Source organism: Chiloscyllium plagiosum, unplaced genomic scaffold (genome assembly GCF_037043375.1).
Source record: "Chiloscyllium plagiosum isolate Xiang-an unplaced genomic scaffold, Cpla_swu_hap1 HiC_scaffold_12, whole genome shotgun sequence".
In the NCBI taxonomy this organism is placed as follows: Eukaryota; Metazoa; Chordata; class Chondrichthyes; order Orectolobiformes; family Hemiscylliidae; genus Chiloscyllium; species Chiloscyllium plagiosum.
In genome coordinates this window covers 25,208,001-25,227,522 of record NW_028270150.1, presented here as the reverse complement: position 1 = coordinate 25,227,522, position 19,522 = coordinate 25,208,001, and the positions used below count along the sequence as shown (strand labels likewise).

Here is a 19,522-nt window from a genome sequence, read left to right as displayed (position 1 = left end):
TTTTGTTAGACATTTTAATAGAATTGCAATTCAACCAATTTTCTTTTTATTTTATCTGTAATTTAATTGTAGTGTAAAAAGTGTTTTGCTTAAAATCAAGTAGCTTGACCAATCAAATTGCATCTGGACCACAACACCTTACTCTTGCTTTAAAATAAGAAAAGGTTAGGATCTCGACTATCTTAACATTTTTGAGGGGGCTTCGTCTGGTCTGTAGAAGATCTTGAAGATATGGTTTTCATACAGATCTTTAGCAAATGGCAAAAACATAAAAGGTTGATTATCTTGTGATAAGAGAGTGACTGTTATTTTCTGAATTTTGTTTTCATCTAATTTCCAGATTTGTCATTTTTCTTTGATTTTTGGTCATTGTGTGTTACCTTTTTCCCCCAAAATGTTTCATTTTTGCCTTTCTCAATGTGCAACTGCTTGTTGTCTGTTCTTTAGAATCAGCTCCTGTCCAGGGGATGATAAGGTCACAAAACTTAAAGTGACAATGGTTGCATGGGATCGTCATGATGACAATGTTATCACTGCAGTGAATAACCATACACTAAAGGTGTGGAATTCATATACTGGACAGTTGCTGCACATCTTAATGGTAAGTGGTATCCAACAACTGACAAGGAGAAAGTGAGGACTGCAGATGCTGGAGATCAGAGTCGAAGAGTGTGCTGCTGGAAAAGCACAGCAGGTCAGGCAGTATCTGAAGAGCAGGAGAATCGACGTTTCAGGCATAAGCCCTTCATCAGGATTGAGGCCTGTGGACCTTACGAAGGGCTTATGCCTGAAACGTCGATTCTCCTCCTCGGATGCTGTGCTTTTCCAGTACCACACTCTTCAACAACTGACAAGGGCATCATTTAAGATATGAAGTTACTATCACTGACCCAAAGTGGAATGAATAAATGCTGCCATGCTTTTGTGAAGCTTCAAAACTAAAGAAGCCCGTTTGTTGGCTTGTGTTCCTAAGATAAACTAAAGCAGATGCTGAAGATGTGAAATAAAAACAGCACACTGGAGAAACTGATCAGGTCTGCGGAGAGAGAAAAACCATGTTAGCAATTTAACAGAAATATAATACATCTGAATGAAAGAGCCATAAGAGAATCAAAATATAAACTCGATGTCTCCCTCCACAGAAATGACATGCTGAGTTTATCCATACTTTGTTTTTATTTCATTTTATTAGGTTGTTTGTTTAAATTTTATCTTTTCAGTATGGTATAAGATCAAGAACATGAGGTCTTATACAACTTAGAGTAGATATGAACATGTTGAGGTTGCAGTCTTAGCTCTGCTGTTGGATAATTGGAATCTGATGGCCTGCTGTCTCACTGCAAGAGCAATGGGATTTGATAATTTCCATATGGCCAGTTCAAATTAATTGACGTCGTCCTTGGAATCACGATTTGTAAACCTGAAGAGAAACTGAAACACAACCTGTGTTCAAAAACCACAGAACAAAAACTATTATCAAGCCTATACATGTGTGCCTGAAATTACCTTATTTGAAAAGCCTAAAATATTGTCACAATGAATAATGTAAATATCTTGACTTGCATCACTTGTGATAGGTTACTTGTGTGCTTTAATGATCGTGTACTCATGAGCAAAGGATAATGAAATACTGTTACTGCTGTCTCTCTATCCATCTCTTCTTGCACATTTTCTCCCTCAAGCTTTTAATTTTTGGTTTTGCTTTATTTCTAATCTAACCTGTTTCTTTAGTAACAGTTCTTTTTCTGTCTCTTCAAAATATATTTCCTTCTTGATGAAGCTTTCATTTTGATGTTGGGAGAAGCATAAAATAAATTAGCCTGAAAAAGTGAAGCTTTTTGCTTGTTCTTCAATTGATTATTAGAAGTTTTAAGGTTAATCTAATTAACCATACAGATTTGACTGGGTTAATTTTTACTTTCAAGCATTTCTCTCATGTGACCACCCTGATAGTTGCAGAAAGTAACTTTTTTCATAGTCAGGGTTTAATGTAACATTTCAACTGAATAGTAGATATTGGCAATGGCTTACTTGATAGCATTTATCTGTGAGCATTAGGTTGAGGGCGTAAATTTCCCTCAAACTGTTAAGCTATTGAAACTAACATTTCATAGGCACGATCAAAGCCGCTGTCTGTCATTTGAAATATTAAGCGCAAGCTCCGTCTGCTAACTCAGGAGAAGATAAACGCTTAGATGACACTGTACCAGTAAGATCGGGGAGTTTTCTCAACACCAAGCCAATATTTATCAACAAGGCAGATTGGTTACAAGTTTGGCTGCTTGTCATCTAGACTTCAAAAATTGCGAGCTGTTTTGACTTCAAAATTGGCATCTATGGTAAGTGATCTATGGTATCATTTTGGTAAGTGATTGGCGGGCTTGCAGGAAGAGTCTACAGGAAATACATAAGAATTGGCAAATTATATACTCAACAGTGTATAATGCAAACTTGACACTACTTGAACCCAATAAGCATATCCTAACATGAAAGACCATCCCACCAGTGTTATTTGAAGAACCACTTTTTCAACTTAGTAACTGATTTATTTTCATTAGCTCTTGCTACAATTGCAGAGGTGTTTGATTTCTCAAGTTCTTTTAAAGTTGCTGAAGTCCACAAAAATGCTGAAGGACTTTGCCCTGATTTCAGTTCTCCGGTTCTCGGCACAGTTGTAGCAGTATCCAATTCCCTTGGACTACAATATGGCGTGGAGAAAAGAGAGGGGTGAAACAGCACATCTCAAGCTGCTAGAGAGAGAGAGATCTTGGCAGGAAACCAAACCATGGAATGATTCCTCTCCTTAATAAATTGTATTCTGCCATCGCATGAGTAAGGGCATCCTTCATGAAATTTGTCAACTGTTTCAGTCACAACTACAGAACAGGGAGAAAACAACTTTTTGATGGCTGTGAAGTTGAATGTGGTTATGAACATGAAAACGTTGGGCTCCTTCCAGGCTGGAAGACATGATATAAGCAACATCTTTCCCATTTCTGATCCACTGTTGCATAATTGAGCCCCTGTGTTTTCTGACTTGAATATATTTAATTCTCCATTGCCAGAGAGAAGCAAGGGAACGAGCATATGGCTTCACAAAAATGTGCAGGTTCCATTTACTGCACATAGGTCACTTTCTGTGCACTGCTTGTCAACTCTGAGATGTACTGCTACTGAAAGGGATTCCAGTCCCTCAACATCCAGCTGGGGTATGCAACCATACACAGCCTGTCATGCAGGTTAGTGCCTGGTATCCTGGCAGGAGTCATGATATCTTGATCTATTTTCTTATTTGTTAATGGGATATGGGCATTGCTGGCAAGGCTAGCAGTTACTGTCTATCCCTTATTGCCTTTGAGAATGTGACAGCTGTCTTTGGAACCTGGTACAGTTGTGGAGTGTAGGTACATCTGAATTGCTGTTAGAAAAGGAGTTCTAGGATTTTGACCCACAGCAAAGAAGGAACAGCAACAAACAAAAACTAACAAACTTAAAAGACCCAATACAACCCATGGACAAAACCAATGTCATCTACAAAATTCCATGCAAGGACTGCCACAAACACTATGTAGGCCAAACAGGAAGAAAGTTAGCCACCAGGATACATGAACACCAGTTAGCCACAACAAGACACGAGCCTCTCTCCCTCGTAGCCCGACACACGGATGAAAAAAACCACCATTTTGACTGGGACAACACATCTATCCTGGGACAGGCTAAGTAAAGACATGCCAGAGAATTCCTAGAGGCCTGGCACTCCAACCACAACGCCATAAACAAACACAAAGATCTAGATGCCATCTATCAACCCCTCAGAAAATGAACAGGAAATGACATCACCACAAACCCCAGGAACCCCATCCAGGAGAAAGATATAAATAGAAAGCAGGAGACAACCGCTTCGCTTCACTTGGAGGTCGCCACTGATGATGTTACCTAGCCAGGTAATGAAACGTCTGGATATCAAACCTACAGCTCAGTGAGCAAACCTACACCCTAAATATAGGACCAAGTCACGATCGTGTGTGGCTTGGACGGGAACTTGCGGGAAGGGGTGATCCCATGAATTTGTTGCCCTTGTCCCTCTGAGTAGTCAAAGTTATTCATTTGAAAGATGCTGTCAAAGGAACCTTGATGAGTTGCTGCAATGCCTTTTATAGACTGTACAAACTGCTGCCACTGTGTACCAATGTTAGGGTCCATTTTTAAGTTGATGGATTGGGTGTTCTAGAAACATAGAATATGGGAATAGGAGCAGAACATTCAGTGCCCTGTAAACCTGCCTTGCCATTTAATATCATCATGGCAGATCATCCAATTCAATACTTAGTTCCTGCTTTCTCATTATTTCCTTTGATCTCTTTCTCCATGGGAGCTATGTTCTTCTTCTTTACTGAAAGTCTTCAATGTTTTGGTCTCAGTAGTTTCCTGTGGCAGAGAATTCCGTAAGCTCATCCCTCTCTGGGTAAAGAAATATAATTTCAGTCCTGAAAGGCCTATCCTTGGATTGTAATTCTTGGATTTAGACACCCCTGTCATTGAGACCATCTTTGCTGCATCTGCCATATCAAAAAATCTTGTTAGAATTTTATAGGTTTCTGAGATCCCTCCTCCTTAACTCCATTAAATGTAGACCTGAGTCCTGCAATCCCAGGAATCAGTCTGGTGTACCTTCTTCGCACTCCTCAATAGCTAGAATATCCATCCTCTTAAAAGGAGACCAAAAACTGTGCACAATGCGGTCTTACAAATGCCCCTACAGTTGCAGCAAATGTCAGTCAAGTGGGCTGTTGTGCTCTTGATGGTGTTTTTGGAACTGCTTTCCAGGGAATAGAAAAGTATGCTGTCACCCTCGTGACTTGTGCCTTGTAGTTGATGGACTGGCATTAGACAGAGGGGAAGTGAGTTACTTGCTGCAGGATTCCTCATCTCTGAGCTGCTGTTGAAACCACAGTGTTTATATACCGGTTTCTAGTCAATGGTAATCCCAGGATTTTGATAGAACTTAATGATGCTAATGCTGCTGAATATTGAGGGGATTTGTTAGATTCTTGTTGGAGATGGTCATTGTTTGGCAGTTTGGTGCCACTTATCAACCTAAGCCTCAATTTTCTCTTAGTCGAGATGGATATGAACATGGACTGCTTCATTGTCTAAGGAGTAACAAATAGTGATTGTGATCAATGGATGTCTCCACTTCTAACCTTCTGATGGAGGATGGTCATTGATGCACCTGAAGGTCATTGGACGTAGGACACTCCTGCAGTGATGTCCTGGGACTGAATTGATTGATCTTTAACAACCACAACTATCTTCCTTTGGGCTATGTAGGACTCCAAACTGTGAAGGGCCTCCCTTCTACTTTCCATTGACTTTATTAGATATAATTGATTCTCTCAGTTAATGCTGCCTTGATGTCCAGGGCTATCATTCTCATCTAATTTCTTTTCTTTGGTGTATTGAGGTCAGGAGCTGAGTGGCCCTGGTGAAATCCAAACTGAGCATGTATGAGCAGGTTATTGCGGAGCAAGTGCTGCTTGATATATTTGTCAGTGATCTCTTCCATCAACAGACCGATATTTCCAAGACATTTGAAACGAGTGAGATGGTCTTAACAAGAATAGTGCTGGGGAGGGGGACCTTGTGTATCATACTTTGTTATTTCACTGGATGTAGGTGTTGTGTTGGCCAGCGTATTTTGCTATCCATAAATGTTTTGGCCTCAATTGCTTTTTGTGGAAAAAAATCCCACAGGCTCACCACACTTGGGTGAAGACATTTGTCCTCATCTCCCTTACTCACGGGAGGCTCCAGTTGGCTTTGATGGACAACCTCAATCAGAATTGGCCCTAGAAAGCTCAGCTTTTACACATCTTGGTCGCATGAGTTGCAGGCAAGTGGAAGGTGCTGAGCTTGCAGAATATTCCACCCAGCTCATGACTTGTGTCAAGAAGTGGTATGTGGCAGTGACATGAGAATGAGTGCTGCTTTTTTTTTGCAGTCTAAGCTTGCATGGCTGTAAGTTGATCTTGTATAACTTATGTTTCTACTTGCATTACAGCATGGGTATCTGGTGCCTTCTTCTCATTTTGCAATGGAAGATGAGGTGTCAGCCATCAGATATATTCTGACAGGGTTAATGAATTTGAGCACAATTTCAAAGCTGAAAAATGTAGCAGTCAGTCTCTCTTCAAAGCGCTGTGAAACGTTGGTGTGTAAATCCTTCATGTTTCTTGTTTTAGACCCAGGTTTTATGGCAGGTCTGTATTTGATTGCACAGACCCATCATTCTGTTTCTGTGGCCTGCCATATTAAGTGTTCATCTGAATTCACTGTAACAGAATGCTCAGTGATCTTGCCCTCCATCCAGCTGACACTATACTACCCTTCATTTTGCCCTGGCTGCAAGCTGCGAGTTAACACTTTGCAGATCCTGCTTAAATATTTTCCTCTAAAGTGTGTGTGGTGTCAGTATATGATCTGCTGGCTGAAATTGTATGTGATGAGAATTCTTCAGTGTTTTTCTCTTTCACCTCCTAGTCCTTTTACTATTCTACAACTGCTTAGACAGATTGGAGTTCCTAGGCATTCAAAATGAGGAAGAGATGAGCAAGATTATGGTGATGGGAGACAATAGGTACATGCTTACCCAGTTTGCAGGCTGTAGTTGAAGAGAGTCAAAAAGTGTGGTGCAGGAAAAGCACAGCAGGTCAGGCAGCATCCAAATAGGTGAAGAGACCCTAACTCATCGCTTCACTGCTGACCACTGTCTCCTGGGGCAAGACCATGCTCACAGCTGGTTAGATCATGTCTTAAATTATGCATTTCTTTTCTGCGCTACGTTGGTAGCCATACGTATCGCAAAATGATAGTTTCTGCTGTAGTGGTCAACTAGATGCCTGTCATTGTGTAATTTGGCTCAGGAGTGATTAACTCTGGAATGGCTAAGTCTGTTTTATTTGCTGTAGAGGAAGATATTGGGTGGAGAAGGTGCACAATTCACTATCTCTCTTTCTGAGCCTCTTTCTCAGTCAGCGAAGCTTTTTTTTGTGGTCCCCTTTTTTAACGCCTCTCTAAGCAATCTACCTCCAGAGGTCACAGCCATTGGTGACTGTTTCCCAGTTGTCAATGTTAGCATCTGTCATCTTCACTTCTTGTTTGTCCATATTCATATTGTTGAGCCACCATAGTCTTATCAGACCATAGGGCTGCGCTCTCAGGGAGAAACGGCCAATGGTGACTTAACCTGAGGGTCGCCATACTTCAGATGAGGGGAGAGCTTGAGAAGGAGAGTCCTTTATGGTAACCTTGACAGGTAATAGGAAATGAACCCATGTTGAAATTACATTGCTCTGTAAAGCAACCATCCAGCCAACTGAGCTAGGCTATTTTTGTTAGAGAGAAGAAGGTTGAGAAGTGACTTAATAGAGACATATAAGATAATCAGAGGGTTAGATAGGGTGGACAGGGAGAGCCTTTTTCCAAGTATGGTGACGGCGAGCACGAGAGGACACAACTTTAAATTGAGGGGTGATAGATATAGGACAGATGTCAGAGGTAGTTTCTTTACTTAGAGTAGTAAGGGTATGGAATGCTTTGCCTGCAACGGTAGTAGATTTGCCAACTTTAAGTACATTTAAGTCGTCATTGGGCAAGCATATGGATGTACGTGGAATAGTGTAGGTTAGATGGGCTTCAGATTGGTATGACAGGTCGGCGCAACATCGAGGGCCAAAGGGCCTGTACTGTGCTGTAATGTTCTATGTTCTAAACCGAGCTAAGGCTGGCTCAAGGCAGAGGAAGAGGCCAGACCAAAAATTGAAAGTACAAGGAGTGGAGCTTTTATAATTTGTAGTGATCAGGCATGTGAGGTCTAGGAGGCAGCCTTTCCAGAAGGACAAAATGCAAAGTAGTAAGTTAAATTTTTCTTTCATGATTTTCAACTTTGTTTTCTTGATCAGAAGTTTAAATTATGCCCAAAAGGAAGCAAGAAACTCTTCAGACTCCTTAAAGAAATCTTCAAATATAAATGACTTTGCTGAGATCATTGAAACCACACACCATCTTCAACACACAAACAGAAAGTACAAATCAGTGAGATTTTCACTCGCTGTAAAGTTGATGTCTTATGCACTATTTTGTGAAATGTTAGAAGTGAGTTCAGCACTGGAAAAGACATGGTAAGATTGGAAGTGGGCTATATAAAGTGACATGCATATTACTTTATTAGTTTACCACAACAGCTTGGAATTTTACAAATGCTTACTGAACTATCAGGTGATTGCATGATTCATCTTCTCAGCAAAAAGACCAGTTCTGATATACTAGCAGTTCTAATTTATATCATACTTGGAGTAAAGATTGATGCATTGCTGCATTTTTGTGCAAAACTTTCATGATTATGTGGCAAAGTGCGCACCACATACTTAACTGGCACAGCAAGAATTTACATTTGTAGAGTGCATTAATTAGGTCGTTATAGAAACAATTTCTGGATGACTTGTGCCAATCGAGTTTCCTTATGTTAGATGAAAGTGAAGTCACTAAAGTACTACCACACTCTGGGGCTGGTCTCAGACAGAGATGACTGGCAGTGACTTAACTAGAGGGTCACTACATTTCAGGTGGGGTGAGAATTTGAAAAGTTCAGTAATCTCAGTTGGTACTGTTACTGCATCACAAACTAGCCAAGCAGCCACTGAGCTAACCGACCCCCTTGCCCACTCACTCAGACAAAAATCTGATGTTTAGTGCAACAAGTATTGATTTTATACATCACTTTGACCAAAATCTGAATTTATTTAAGGGACTGACTTTGCAAGAAGTTTGGTACTGACTGCTGTCACAATGGAGACACAGTTGCAAGCAATCGAGCAACTGTTTTAACAGTTACCTTGATTTATAGAGGATGGTGATATTTTACATCAGGTGGCGATTGTTATGCCTGGAAAGAAAAAGAAGTAAATAGTGTTGTGACGAAATCAAGCAATGCATTGCTGTTAAAAGATGCTGGAATAGATGATGCTTCAGAGCAGGGATCAATTATGCTTGATATTGAAGCTCTTCTAAGAACACCCTCTTTGCATAAAATTGCAACATTTAAGAGGCATCTGGATGGGTATATGAATAGGAAGAGTTTGGAGGGATATGGGCTGGGTGCTGGCAGGTGGGACTAGATTAGTTTGGGATATCTGGTCGGCATGGAAACAGGTGTGTTTCCATGCTGTACATCTCTATGATTCAATAACAATGTATACAGGTCCCCTGACTATGTCAACTCAAAGAATTCATCAGCCACTGTGATGCAGTGGCATTTTGACCACTTAATGAAATTGCAGTTATGTCTTGACTGACTACTGCATAGAATAAGTGAATAAATGTAACAATCCAATAAACAAATCTTATCTGGAAATGCTTAAGCCACAATATCCCATTGCATTGATGGTTCTGCACAACATTTGAGGTTAACTCTGATCATTGTATATAAATTATTTCAGATAAGCGATTTGATAACTACTGAAGCTCTGCAATTTCCAAAGGCCAATGCTTTTAAATGCAGAATCTAGGTAAACATCTTTATGGTAGTGATGCAATTAGATTTCTGGCTACTTGAGATGAGCCTGCTGCAATCCTTCGATTTACTCAACTTCTACGTGATCACCACGTGGAGCTATGCCTGCAACAATCAAATCAATATTTGCTAAGCTCCTTAGCTGTAGGTTTGATATCCAGCTCAACTGTGACAGGCAGGCTTTCGAGAATATCTAGAAATTCTTCCATTCTGTGATAATCTACATGGATTACAATTTGCAGTAGTGATTCACCCATCTGTCCAACTGTTTATTGTAGTTTGTGGTGACCTTTTGTTTTCATAGATCTGTTCACTTTGGACTGTTGCCTTTTTCGACCCTTTTTACATGTCCTTAGTATGAGCCCTGTATCAAAGGGCACGTGAATATTCTGGCAAATGTTGTAGCTAGTAGTCATTGGTGCATCACCCATCAGTCTGTTGGACACACTTTTGTGCTTGGAGTTGACTCTGCATAAGGCATATATTATTCACACTTGGATCACTTGTAATTTGAGAAGCAATTGCTTGGCCTTAATGAGTTTTCATCACATTAATATTAGCCTTAAACCAGTCAGCATTTTACTGCTCTTGCTTGCCAGATGTTAAAAGCGTGGTATTGTAAGTGCCGCCTCAAAGTATGCTCCACTTCGATTTTACACATTGGGGGTAATGTCAGAATGTGTCATGTAAATTGAGTTAAGGTATTCTCTATTTTAATCTGGGCCCAAAGTATGGCTGACAATTCTAGGATGATATTTCTGTTTTGAATGACGAAGCTTCAATGTTTCTCTTTTAACCCTGGCCTTCAGGGAGTGAACTTTATTATAGTGAGTGTTGTGTATTGAGCAAATTGTTCAGAGTTACTTTTGGTGAGGATCAGGTTTCACTGCTGCAAATACCTTGATCTTAGATGTCTCTCCAGCATAGTTATTCTGAAACAAGGATTTGGCTCTATCCATCTTGTAGCAGTAAAACTTAAGAAATCTGGTTTTTCTTTATCCTTGATGTTTGAGGCTGGAGGGCCATGGCTTGTTGTTCACATCCACCCAAGTTAAAAGCTCTCGAGGCAAAGATGTTTCCGTGCTGACTCTGACTCTAGACTGACTGGGAGAGACTTGTGTATATGTTTGACTGTTTGTTTTGCAGAAAGCTTTCGATAAAGTCCCACATAGGAGGTTAGTGAGCAAAATTAGGGCGCATGGTATTGGGGGCCAAGTACTAACTTGGATTGAAAGTTAGTTGGTTGATAGGAAACAAAGGGTAGTGATAAACGGCTCAATTTCAGAATGGCAGGCAGTGACCAGTGGGGTACCGCAGGGATCAGTACTGGGACAGCAGCTTTTTACAAACATTAGCAAATTTGCTGATGATACTAAGCTGGGTGGCATGGTGAAATGTGATGATGTTAGGAGATTACAGGGTGACCTGGACAAGTTAGGTGAGTGGTCAGATGCAGTTTAATGTGGATAAATGTATGCTTATCCGCTTTGGTGGCAAGAACAGGAAGGCAGATTACTACCTAAATGGAATCAATTTAGGTAAAGGTGCAGTACAGAGAGATCTGGGTGTTCTTGTACACCAGTCAATGAAGGTAAGCATGCAGGTACAGCAGGTAGTGAAGAAGGCTAATAGCATGCTGGCTGTCATACCAAGAGGGATTGAGTATAGAAGCAAAGAGGTGCTTCTGCAGCTGTACAGGGCCCTGGTGAGACCACACCTGGAGTACTGTGTGCAGTTCTGGTCTCCAAATTTGAGGAAAGACATTCTGGCTATTGAGGGAGTGCAGCGTAGGTTCACGAGGTCAATTCCTGGAATGGCAGGATTACCTTACACTGAAAGACTGGAGCGACTGGGCTTGTATACCCTTGAGTTTAGAAGACTGAGAGGGGATCTGATTGAGACATCTAAGATTGGACACTCTGGAGGCAGGAAACGTGTTTCCGCTGATGGATGAGTGCCGAACCAGAGGACACAGCTTAAAAATATGGTGTAGACCATTTAGGACAGAGATGAGGAGAAACTTCTTCGCCCAGAGAGTGGTGGCTGTGTGGAATGCTCTGCCCCAGAGGGCAGTGGAGGCCCAGTCTCTGGATTCATTTAAGAAAGAGTTGGATAGAGCTCTCAAGGATTGTGGAATCAAGGGTTATGGTGATAAGGCAGGAACAGGATACTGATACTCAGCCATGATCATATTGAATGGTCGTACAGGCTTGAAGGGCAGAATGGCCTACTCCTGCACCTATTGTCTATTGTCTAACCTATCCATATATATTTGTAAATTTCTTATTTATTCATTGCAACTTAGTTATCAGCTATTTTAGTACCATCTGTAAATCTGGCTCCTCTACTTTTTAGGTATTTTCTAATCAATATTGCACACCCCTGGAGTAGGTGGGTCTTGAATATAGACCTCTTGGCTCAGAGGTAAGGACACTACCTCTGCACCACAAGCACTATCCATGCGTCCAATATCATTATCCAGTGTTATTAATACAGATTGTAAATAGTTGTGGCCTGAAGGCTGAACCCTGTGGCACGCCTGGTTACAGCTTGCCAACAAGAGAAAGACATTCCACCTTGTTATTCAATCCTCTATCCAAAATAATATTTTACTGCAGCCTTGTGTGATCCTACATTGTATATAAACTTTTATGTGGCACCTTGTCAACTTCTGAGGTACCCAAAAAATAGTGCTTGTCCTGAATTACAAATTTGGTTCATGGTTGTCAGGCTATGTCCATGTGCTAGTGGACCTGTTTACTGTATTTCAGGGGGCCAAGTCACCACAAAATTCTTCTGAAGCTTCAGCCTGCAGGCCCAGCTTTTGCATGTCACCGTGCTGAAGAATCCAATTGAGTTGTTTTGAAAATGGCAATTGTATTTGGCATTTACATTGACTTGTGGCTTCTCAAAGTCAAGAAGATTGATGAAGGCAGAGTGGTAGACATTGTCAATATGGACTTCAACATGGCATTGGACAAGATTCTGAATGAAAGACAGGTTAGCAAGCTTATCAAATGGATACAGGGAGATCTAGCCAAATGAATACAAAATTGGCTTGAAGGTAGGAGACAGAGGGTGGTAGTGGTGGAAGGTTGTTTTTCGGATTGGAGGCCTATTAACAGGGCTGTACTGCAAGGATTGGTGTTGGATCAATTTGTCATTGATATACATGATTTGGATGTGAATATAGGAGGTATAGTTGGTATGTTGCAGATGACACCAAAATTTGGTGGTATAGTGGACAGTGAAGGAGGCTACTTCAGAATATAACGAGACCTTGATCAGATGGGCCAAGGAGTGGTAGGTGGAGTTTAATGTAGATAAATGTGAGATATTGTATTTTGGTGTGGCAAACCAAGGCAGGACTTTTACAGTTAATGCTAAGGTCCTGGGGAGTGTTGTCAAATCGAGACCTAAGGGTGCAGTGAAAGTGGAGTCACAGGTAGACAGGATAGTGAAGAAGGCATTTGACATGGTTGTCTTCATTGGTCAGTGCATTGAGTACAGGAGTTGGGACATCATGTTGTGGCTGTACGGGACACTGGTGACGCCACTTTTGAAATACTGCATTCAATTCTGATCTCCCTGCTAGAGGAAAGATGTTATTAAACTTGAAAGGGTTCAGAAAAGATTTACAAGGATGCTGTCAGGACTGCAGGTTGTGAGCTATAGGAAGAGGCAGAATAGGCTGGGGCTTTTTTCTCTGGAGCCGGAGAAGCTGAGATGTCGATAAAATCATGAGGGGTATAGATAAAGCGAATAGCAAAGGTCTTTTCCCCAGGGTAGAAAAGTCCAAAACTAGAGGGTAGAGGTTTAAGGTGAGAGGGGAAAGATTTAAAAGGGTCCTAAGGGGCAACATTTTCCATGCAGTGTGTAGAAAGAGGTGAGTATAATTACAGCATTTAAAAGACATTTGGACAGGTATACGGATTAGAAAAGTTTAGAGGGATAAACACCTAATTCTGAGAAATGAGACTATATCAGTTTAGGATATCTGGTTGGTGTGGACGATTTGGACTGAAGGACTGTTTCCGTGCTGACTGACTCTAGACTGACTGGGAGAGACTTGTGTATACCTTTGACTGTCTGTTTTGCATTGCTGCTAACTAGTAATGTATCTGAAAGCAGCAACAATCCTTTTCTCTTCACCCATACATTAAGCACAGTGCATCAACCTGTTGGACATAAATTAACAGCATCAAGCCCTACAAGGGAGAAGGAAATGTGCCAATGAATGTGATGTGATCTGTTTGGATGACTTTTAATGGATTTGAATAAATGGCAGTATATGCAAGCTCTGTGTAATTTGGATATTGAAATCAGTAACAGTACCCAGTGTGAGAGGGTAAGATGTGAAATTCAGACTTCAGAAGTGGTGAGCAAATTCATTTTCAACCCTTCAAGTTACCTGGGAGGATTCAGTCACTGGATGACTAATCAGATAAAGTTCACCTCTGTATGTGAAAGAGACAAAATCTGAGAGGAGCTTCATTTCTAGTCGCAGATGCTGTCTTTACCAAATCTGAGATTGGAGGAGTAACAAGGGAAGGAGAAAAGGATCCTGTGTTTGGACAATCTATTCATGGTTTCACTGATAATGCAAGAGACTTTGATCATTACCGATTGTTAGAAATCCTCTGAGTGACTGTGGGGAAAGAAAATGTAAACTTCTTATTTAAAAAAAAAGGGACTGTTCGCTTTTGTGGTGATTTTGAATAAGGTGATGACCATACCTGAAGTCTTGGCTGAAGGAGGAAGAGTGCTGGATGCAAATTGGGGGAGTTTGAAGGGGGCGGTGTATGCGTGTGTGTGCTTGGCCCAAGTCTCAGCTGGAGGGGGTCAACAGGTTTCTGGAACCAGGTTTTGTTGTTGGGTGAGAGATGTTGTGGAATCCAAGTTTCAGTCAATGGGGGGAGGGGATTTGTGGGTCCGAATTTTTGCTGGGGCAAAGGATGGCGTTGGTCAGTGGTTACCCTTGAAGTCCCAGTGGGAGCAGGGCATCTGCCTTCATTGAAGGGAGTGGTGGAGGGGTGCTGGGTCTGAGTGTTGACCGGGGATGATGATGATAATAATCTTGAAAAACTCTTCAGTTGTTGGAGCCATATCTGGTGCAAAGGAAGTTGATTGTTATTGTTGGAGGCCAATTATCTTGCTGGATTGGGGCTGTTGGGATCCTTTAGGCTAATATCCTACCAACAACCATCCTTCAACTGTTTAATCGCTGACATTTCCTTCATCCCAAGTGCAGATGTTTAATGTGTTCAGTACTGTTAGGATTCTAGAGATTGAAGCAGTGTTCATGTGCAGCAAGACCTGGACACCGTTCAGGGTTGTGCTCACAGTGGAGAGTAACATTTATGCCGTACAAGTTCCAGGTGCTGACCATGCCCAACAAGTGATGTCTCCCCATGACATTCAATGGCAGATTAATTGAATCCCCACCATCAGCATTTGGGATTGCCATTAACTGAATTAGTTCAACAGTATAAATGCTATGCAAGAGCAGGTCAGAAGTGGGTTTTCACAATTGAATAACACCAGTCCTGACCCACACCATTACCAGCTTCCAAAAAAATGCATCAATGATCTTCATGCTACAGGTGTTTTATTAAATACTGGGGTCTAGATTCGAGTGGTGCTGGAAAAGCACAGCAGGTCAGGCAGCATCCGAGGAACAGGAAAATAGATGTTTTGGGCAAAAGCCCTTCATCAGGAATGAAGGTAGGGAGTCTCCAGGGTAGAGAGATAAATGGGAGGGGGGGTGGGGCTGGGGAGAAGGTAGCAAAGAGTACACTAGGTGGATGGGGCTGGAGATAAAAGTGATAAGTCAGAGAGGAGGGTGGGAGAAGGTAGCAAAGAGTACAGTGGGTGGATGGGGTGGGGTTGAAGGAGATAGGTCAGAGAGGAGGGTGGAGTGGATTGGTGGGAAGGAAGATTGGCAGGTAGGACAGGTCATGAGGATGGTGCTGTGCTGGAAGGTTGGAACTGGGGTAAGGTGCGGGTGAAATGAGGAAGCTGGTGAAGTTTCAGAATATGGTTGAAGAGTGCTGTGGTTCTGTTTGCCGAGCTGGAAGTTTTTGCAAACGTTTCGTCCCCTGTCTAGGTGACATCCTCAGTGCTTGGGAGCCTCCTGTGAAGCGCTTCTGTGGTGTTTCCTCCGGCATTTATAGTGGCCTGTCCCTGCCGCTTCCGGTTGTCAGTTTCAGCTGTCCGCTGTAGTGGCCGGTATATTGGGTCCAGGTCTATGTGTTTGTTGATGGAGTTTGTGGATGAGTGCCATGCTTCTAGGAATTCCCTGGCTGTTCTTTGTTTGGCTTGCCCTATAATGGTAGTGTTGTCCCAGTCAAATTCATGTTGCTAGACAGGGGACGAAACGTTTGCAACAAAAACTTCCAGCTCGGCGAACAGAACCACAGCAACGAGCACCCGAGCTACAAATCTTCTCTCAAACTTTGAATGGTTGAAGAGTTTCAGGGCAGAGGAGATGACCTAGGGGTTGCAGAGAGAGAGAGACTCTCAGATTCTTGTGGAGAGAGGAGGAGAACTTCTTCAAGGTAGGCATCCTTGCAAGAGGATTTGCAGTAAGGTTAAAATCAACTAGGCAAAAGTGAGGACTGCAGATGCTGGAATACTGTCCACTTGACTACATTCAACAAGTCTAACACCATCCAGTGCAGCCCTCTTGATCATCATCCCATGAACCATCTTAAATACCCATTTCCTTCACCACTAAGACACTGTAGTAGCAATGCAAGATCCCCTGCAGCAAATCATCATTATTTGAAAGCACCTTCCAATCCTGTGATCCCAGCTAGCTGAAAGGGAAAGTGTACCACACATGGGAACATCATCTGCAGACTCCCCTCCAAGTCACACATTATTCTGATTTGGTGCTAAATTGCAACTTGGTCATTATTCCTATGTAAAAACCCAAAACTGTTTCCTAACAGCACTGTTGATGGATGTGTACCAGATGGAGTGCAGTGGTTCGAGAAAGTGGCTCACCATGACCTTTTCGAGAGTAATGTTGAGAATAGGCAAAAGTGACACTTTTATCCCATGAAAGAATGAAGAAAAAATGTTCAAGGTTGGTTTGATCAACTAAATAGCATCGCTCAGCAGAGATGCATTGCTTCTTGACAATACATTTATGCTGGCTGTTGCAGATGTCAAAAATTCACCAGGCTGTACAAAATTGGCTTGCTGCCTGAATCAGAGTTCATGATGACATGTCAATATTACATTGTGATCTCAATGCTTATTTTAAGGGGCTTTTGAATTTGGCTCCGTTATCTGATCGTGGTTTCTTTGCTATTTCTGGGAGCATGTTGTGAATTTCCTGTCAATTTAGTTGCTTTTCAACAATGATTGAACTTCACTGGCTGTAAAGCACTTTGGTTGTCCTGAGGATGTGAAAAATACAAGTCTTCCTTGTTTAAGTTGAAGAAAGTTCTAAAATGTCCAGGATGAAACTGGGAAATGGACAAAATGTTTTAAAAAAAACATTTTATTATTTCAACAAATTAAGCAGCAGGACTTTTATGAAATAATCATGTTTTTAATTTCTGCATTGCATCTGTGTTTGAACACCTTTTTATTTCTACCATTTTACTCTATTTATACTGATTGACCAAAAGGTGGTGATATGCTGTGGCAGTTGTGCATGATGCAGTTTAGTATTTAGAATGAGTCCTCGATCTGACATCCTGAACTAGAGTTAGCGCACAAATGTTCACAGAAATAAATATATAAATATCATGGGTTTTTATGCTGAGAAAATCTGCTATTGAGCATTCAGTATTGTTGTGCTCGAAACTATTAACACATGCATTGTAGGTATGCAAGAAGTTTGTTCAACAACTGCAAATGGCTTAAATACAACAAAACAATATTGCTTGTGTCAGAACCCTAAAATTATAACAATTGTGTATCTGGATGGTAGAGGAGGAGAATCTAGTTTAATTGAGCTAAGATGTATCACAGGGTCTTTATGAAATATAAAGATTGTCAAAAGCTGTCAGTCATAAATGATTTCATTTTAAATGGTATTATATGCTGATAAGCTTCTGTTCCACATTTTTAGGGTCATGAAGATGAGGTGTTTGTTTTGGAGCCACATCCATTTGACTCCAGAATTATTTTGTCTGCTGGCCATGATGGCAATATCTTCATTTGGGACATCACTAAAGGCATAAAATCTCACAATTACTTTAACATGGTAGGTGTGTTAAGCAGATGCGGGAGGGGTTCAGCATTTACATTCAGTTTGGATGAACTTGAATTTATTAATCTAAGTGAGATTATTTTTGCTAAGTAGAATATCTTTTGATAATAGGAACATAGGAAATGAGATGAAGAGTTGGATGTTTTAAATAGTCTTGCTATTCAGTAAGGTCATGGCTGATTTGTTAGTGGTCTGAACTTCACTTTGCTACCTGCTTTTCTTACTCTAGATTCCCTTGTCTATCAAAAATCTAACAAACCCTCCCTTCAGTAATTTCAGTGACTGAGTCTCCATGGTGACACTGAGAAAATCTTTTGATCAACTGTCTTAAGGAGTTCTCGTAATCCTAAACAGTGTCCCTTTGTTCCAGTGTTCCTAACTACAGGAAACATCCACTATCTAAGCCCCACCCTATCTAAGCCCCACTGGTATTGTCCAACCTATTCAACTTTTGTAAGATAAGCTATTCATCATTAGAATGGGTCGAGTGAACTTTCATTAAACCATTTCTAACACAATTGTATGTTTGTCAACAAGGGGATTAAGATTCAATGAAATGCTAATTTCTTCTCACTAAGACTTGGTACATCTGCGGTAGAACTTTCGATTTTCGTATTCCATTCTTGTTATAAAATGGCAATACTCTATTTGTCTAACTTATTCTTGATTGTTCTAGTTTTCAAAATTTTGAAATGAATGTTTAAATTACTTGTGTATGATTCCTTCATAGATTGAAGGCCAAGGTCATGGTGCTGTATTTGACTGCAAATTTTCACCAGATGGCCAACACTTTGCTTGCACAGATTCACATGGACATCTGCTTATATTTGGATTTGGATGCAGTAAACTGTATGAAAAGGTACTATTTTGAGTTGGTCTGTTTTTTAAATCTTCCAATTTCTTTAATTTTAATTGGCAAAATCTGCAGTTGCCCTGTATGTCAAATGAAGCAAGCCAAGTAATGTTTCTTTATTTAATATAAAAGCAACATAATCAAGTGCTCTTTCTATAACCACTCCCTTTTGGAATGGCAGGCAGTGACCAGTGGTGTGCCGCAGGGATCAGTGCTGGGACCGCAGCTTTTTACAATGTACATTAATGATATAGATGAAGGTATTAAAAGTAATATTAGCAAATTTGCTGATGACACAAAGCTGGGTGGCAGGGTGAAATGTGAGGAGGATGTTAGGAGAATACAGGGTGACCTAGACAGGCTAGGTGAGTGGACAGATGCATGGCAGATGCAGTTTAATCTGGATAAATGTGTGGTTATCCATTTTGGTGGCAAGAACAGGAAGGCAGATTACTACCGAAGTGGAGTCAAGTTAGATAAAGGGGCAGTACAATGAGACCTAGGTGTTCTTGTACATCAGTCAATGAAAGCAAGTATGTAGGTACAGCAGGCAATGAAGAAAGCTAATAGCATGCTTGCCTTCATAACAAGAGGAATTGAGTATAGAAGCAAAGAGGTCCTTCTGCAGCCGTACAGAGCCCTGCTGAGACTGCACTTGGAAATTGTGCGCAGTTTTGGTCTCCAACTTTGAGGAAAGACATTCTGGCTATTGAGGGAGTGCAGCATAGGTTCACGAGGTCAATTCCTGGAATGGCAGGACTATCTTACGCTGAAAGATCAGAGCGACTGGGCTTGTATAGACTTGAGTTTAGAAGACTGAGAGGGGATCTGATTGAGATGTATAAGATTATTAAAGGATTGGATACTCTGA

The 19,522-nt window shown here is 41.1% G+C and overlaps 1 protein-coding gene across 1 annotated transcript in view; it reads left to right on the top strand.

Moving 5' to 3' along the window:
- LOC122555330 (bromodomain and WD repeat-containing protein 1) overlaps positions 1-19,522 on the top strand; it is a 216,212-nt gene that overhangs the window by 50,398 nt on the left and 146,292 nt on the right. The window contains exons 14-16 of the mRNA XM_043701209.2: positions 448-601; positions 17,658-17,792; positions 18,529-18,657. Coding sequence (XP_043557144.2) covers positions 448-601; positions 17,658-17,792; positions 18,529-18,657 — 418 coding nt within the window. The remainder of the gene's footprint in view (positions 1-447; positions 602-17,657; positions 17,793-18,528; positions 18,658-19,522) is intronic.